Genomic DNA, 5,125 nt, shown 5'->3' with positions numbered 1-5,125 from the left:
AACACCAACAGAAATAGAAACTACAAGCTGAAGAAAAGGAAGAAAGTTTGATGGGGTAAATGATGAGTTCAGTTTGGGTATATTTTTCTTGAAGTGTCCATGTTAGCACTCTTCACTTACCTTCCCATGTTTAGACTCTTCACCTTCCTAAATATGCAACCTACAGATTTCTGCGTGTATGTCAGCATCTTAGAACCATATTGTATCATATTGCAATATATAAATGTATCAAATTAATATGTTATAACCTTAAACTTACACAATGTTATATGTAAATTTTATTTCAATTTTTTAAATCCATATTGTTAGAATTTGAGTTTAAGAAATTTTATTTCATTTTTATGCAAAATGATTAATGCACAAAAACAGGGTAATAGTGAATCTCCAACAGTATACTTTTCAGGCTGTAAATATAGTTGGAGTTGTAATGTTTGTAGGTACTGGCATAGTAACCACACCAGCAACTGTACCAGCAGTATTAACAGTGCTAGAAGAAGTTGAAAACAAAGTTCCTGCCAAATTGGCATCATCTTGCATTGCTATTCAGTGAGAGGAACCGAACTGCCATGGTTCTGCAATCACTGGCTATAACACTGAATATGGAGACAGAAAAATTTTGACTGTTGATAAAGTAACAGAATGTCTTCTGAAAAATCTACAGCCTGATGCCACATACAAGTAAGTCACTTATATCTTACTTTGGGTAAATGGAAAGCTTTTTGAGACTTTTAAGCAATTCTACATTAGTATGTTTTATATAGCCTACATGATATTTTCTTTTAATTAGAGTCCTACTGTTTTAGAAAAATTTAGCACTACTAATAGCCAGTTTCTCCTCATCATCAAGAATTTTCAATAGTGATTATGCAAATTCAAGATTTTTGTCTCAGTAATTTATCTCTAATAATTAGTATAATATGATTAATATCCTACGTGGAATTACTGGGTTTAGCTTAAATATAGAAATGTATTTTCTTTTCTAAATCTAAATTAATACAGCTTAACTTTTTTCTTCTCACCACTAGAATCAGAATTCAAGTTATCAATCATTATGGACTAAGCCCTTTTAGCCAATCAATAAGAATCAAAACCAAGCGACTACCACCTGAGCCTCCACAACTCGACGGTGATGTCTATGGACACCAGACCCTCAAACTGAAATATGGTAACTGTTCAAGCAAAGAGTTACTTTCGAACCTTATAAGCTACAATTTGTTAATGGAAGATCGATCTGGCAGGTAAACTATTTTTGCTACTTAGCATATATTATATTTAAAATGTTTTTAAATTTCCTATTTTGATCCTATAATCCAAAGTGATTTAAATGAACTAATAGATGTGAAAGCGACACATTAATATGCTAGATATACTTTCCTAAATTCCTACTGATAATTTAGCTCTCTATTTTTGCCTCTTCCAAAACACCTCTTCTTTTACACAACATAAATTAATACTATGGAATACAGAGTTACCAGAGAAATATGAAAGCCTGCACCTTGCCACTATATTTACAACCTGATTTTTTTTTCTTTTGTGTTTTACCAATATGGCTTCAAGCTGATTTATTTAGGCCTTATTGTAGTTTTAAAACCAATTTTAAGAAGGTTATAATAGAGTCACTTATATTTGTAAGACTGTTGACTAATAATATTGCTTCCCTCAATCTCTATTCCTACTCCCAGATTTTCTGTCATTTACCATGGACCCTGTCAGACTCACAAGGTGCAAAGATTGAGTGAATATACACAATACAAATTTAAAATCCAGGCATGTAATGAAGCTGGTGAGGGGCCACTGTCTGATATCTATACTTTCACTACAACCAAAATTCCACCAGCCACACTTAAAGGTAAGTGTTAAAAGCCATGATAACGAAGGTTGCATTAATTTGAGTTCCAATAGCTCATGTGTAAAATTCTGCAGTGAGGTTTGTTTTAAACGTTCAACAATATAATACCAAAAGTACTTAATTATGGATTCAAAGGACAAGGTAGAATTTAATGTGACTCCCAGAATCATAATATTTTTAAATATTTTGAGATCAATTAATACAGACAATCACACTATAAACTCTGCCATTTTTTAAGAGGAAGAAACTGAAACTCTGGATTTACTCTCCTTATTTGAACAGTAAAATAAACTGCAGCCTATAATACATAACAAGGCCAATTTACAGTCATGAAATCTCAAGCTTTGAGAATTCTTCCCATCCCCAGCTGTGAAATTCAGTTGCTCCAATCTATCCACACATGGGTCCAATCACTGTTATGAAATTGTTTTCAGTGTAAAGCTAACTGGAACATATTGCAATTAAACACAACTTAGACCACAATAATACCTTGCTCTCTTCATATATATTTAAGCCCCATTTTGCTTAAATGTAGAGATATTAATAACATGAAATAAAGACCTTGCTCTGTTTTCCTTACAGTTGCTGTGATCTTAAAATAAAATTATTAATGTATGTGAAAATTCTTCCAAATGAGTGATGCACCATGTAAATACAGTGCAAGAGATTATACCAGTAGAAATTCAGCAGTAGTAATAAACGTTGCAATAAGATCTTACTAGAAAAATTAAATTAAATGCATTATTGATAATTTTATGTTCTTAGAGTTTTTACAAGCATTAAGATACCAGATGGTGTAGCAGAAGGCTTTACAATGAAAGCTAAGATTGAGAAACATATAATTATAGCTCCCTTTTAATGACCATAGAAAATTATATGAGACATTTTAATATTTTCAAGATCATCTAGGAAAAATGGAACCCTCTCTACTGAAATTCTCTTTTTCTAGCACCTAAAATACATCAATTGAATAGCAATATTTGTGAGGTCAAATGGGAGTCTTTGGAGCCAATAAAAGGAGATTCCATTGTTTACAATCTTCAACTCATCAGTGAAAAAGGAACTGACCTGGTAAATTCTCATAAATTTAGTCTTCATAATTTATAGTTTTATATCCTGCTGAGGACTGAGCTCTTGTCAAGGAGTAAGGTACTCCTATGTTTAAAGTAACTAAATCTTATCCAAAAGTCCTATCTGGTCCAAAAGTTTTATGTGCATAATACTTATTTGGGGACAATTAGTTTATTTATTTAACTTATTACTATTGGATAATTTACTTGTTTAGGTTCCACTGACCACATGTACAATGCATTCCAACCCAAATTGAATTAAAGTGTAATAGTTATAAGTCTTTGTTATTTCTTACATTGAAGAAAATTACCTAAACAGTACTGGGCCCTCAGGACATAAGAAACTGTAACAGTAACCTTTATATTTGTTGTGAACATATTCTTGAGATGAATGGATTAATTCATGTTTCCTGTTCTCAAAAACCATACCATATCATTTTGTTTGGTAAAAATATAATTTTCATTTTGACTCTTTTTCATTTAGATTTACGAAGGATGGAACACTTCATTCTCCTTTTCCAACTTTCTCACAAATTCACATTACAGCTTCAAAGTCTGTGCTGGATGTCAATATCAGAATTCTGCTGGGATACAAGAGGTCTGGGGACAATATAGCCCCAGTGCTCTTTTCTCAACCTATAAGCAGCAGCCTGGGCCTAGAAAAGGCAGTGGAGGAAAGGGGGGAAGTGGCCCTAGTGAAGAGAAAGATGAAAAACCCAAGATAGAGATGAGCGATGATACCTTTGTTCTGATCCTTGTGATAGGATTTGCACCAGTTGCCATTCTGTCTGCTGTTGTGATTCAATACTTCTTAGTCAACTAATTTATTTTTATGCATTTTCAACTTTTTAGGAAGTTCTAAAACAAATTACATCAAATATAGAAATTGCTAGATACACCTCAATTCTTAAAAGTAAAATCTTGCTGGGTAGAAATCCTTGCAAACATTTACCTGACAGTAAAAGAACTGCCATACCTTTAAGAAATTCATTGTGACAGTAGAAGAAATTTTCTTGGAAGATAGGTATATTTTAAATTTGAGAACTTGAGCAACATTCCCACTATTATGTAAAACTATCTAAAACCTTTCATGAAAACTATTCCCTGCCTTAATTTTTCAAATGAATATTTTGCAAAGTTTTAAGAATTATGAGAGGAAAACAGCATTTTAGCATTTTATTCAGGACAAAGTGGTAAAAATCAATTCTACATGTCAACTTACATTCATATGAAATAACAAAAAAGTATCTACCAACCTTCTGTACTGTAATTTTTTTTCAAAGTAACATATTCAGCTGTTTGGCTTCTACCCTGATAATTACTTTGATAGTGAGCAAATAATAATTTACAGCACTTTGGGAGTAGAAGGAGGGAAGTGGGAAGCCATTTTATATCATTCAAAATTCTTTAAAATACACTCAGTGTTGGTTACTCTCTAGTCAAAATAATTAAACATTATACATATGATTGCTCATATTTTACATGGCATATTAAAATGGTTTCTTCTCAGAATTGATGGGTTCACATCCATTTCTAGTTACAAATGAAGCGTCTCTTTCTATTCCCACAATCTATCCCTAAGGAGCTATTTTAGCAATCTTGCAAAGATGTTACCTACCCCAAAGACTATTTCTTGCCTTTATGGAAAATGTTTAAATATTATCTCCTATTTCAAAGTTTGCTCTCTGTGCTTCAAAACTGAAAATCATAAACGTGAGAAAAAAGTGTCACTTTTCATGTGAGCTAATAATTTTGGTATATCCAATGACATTATTTTTCACTGGATATTGCACTGATATGTGGTATGTTACAGAATATTTACTAATGTGGTTGCTGTTCAATTTAGAGCTTGACATGGTTTAAAGATCAAAAACAAAATAGTTTTATTCAAAAGTAAATTGTGCTATAATATGAATCCACATTTTACAAAGGTTATTCCCTTCATATTTTAATTTTAATTAGGAAATACTAAAAATAAAATTTTTAATGTAATGAATTGTTACATATCAAGATTTTCCTACCAAACAAATAATATTTTAAAACCTGTTTTAAAATATATCTTCTCGCCTTTTTTTACCTATAAGCAAACATTTCATTAAAATTTTACCTAGCAGAAAACATTTTAAAGATGTATTGAAGGGGGGAGGGCCAAGATGGTGGAGTATTGAGAGACTCACAGCTTGCCCTCTCCCACAAACACACCAAG

General features: G+C 31.9%; 1 protein-coding gene across 1 annotated transcript; it reads left to right on the top strand.

Annotated features, from left to right (window-relative positions):
• The first annotated feature begins 522 nt into the window (after positions 1-522).
• Positions 523-4,646, top strand: LOC116662098 (fibronectin type III domain containing protein 3C1-like). Its single transcript, XM_032475390.1, has 5 exons — positions 523-678; positions 1,026-1,238; positions 1,683-1,849; positions 2,799-2,920; positions 3,404-4,646. The coding sequence occupies exons 2-5, from the start codon at positions 1,219-1,221 to the stop codon at positions 3,740-3,742; spliced, it is 648 nt and encodes a 215-aa protein (XP_032331281.1). The 5' UTR covers positions 523-678; positions 1,026-1,218; the 3' UTR covers positions 3,743-4,646.
• The last annotated feature ends 479 nt before the right edge of the window (positions 4,647-5,125 follow it).

This window comes from Camelus ferus, chromosome X, assembly GCF_009834535.1.
Source record: "Camelus ferus isolate YT-003-E chromosome X, BCGSAC_Cfer_1.0, whole genome shotgun sequence".
Lineage (NCBI taxonomy): Eukaryota > Metazoa > Chordata > Mammalia > Artiodactyla > Camelidae > Camelus > Camelus ferus.
The sequence above is the reverse complement of the archived record's forward strand: the minus strand, read 5'-3'. Positions and strand labels throughout refer to the sequence as shown.

Excerpts from the sequence above, each read along its gene's own strand:
- LOC116662098 (XM_032475390.1), top strand. The coding sequence starts at position 1,219 with ATGGAAGATCGATCTGGCAG. Across the intron at positions 1,239-1,682 it reads ATGGAAGATCGATCTGGCAG|ATTTTCTGTCATTTACCATG; the intron begins GTAAACTATTTT and ends TCCTACTCCCAG. Across the intron at positions 2,921-3,403 it reads GTGAAAAAGGAACTGACCTG|ATTTACGAAGGATGGAACAC; the intron begins GTAAATTCTCAT and ends TTTTTCATTTAG.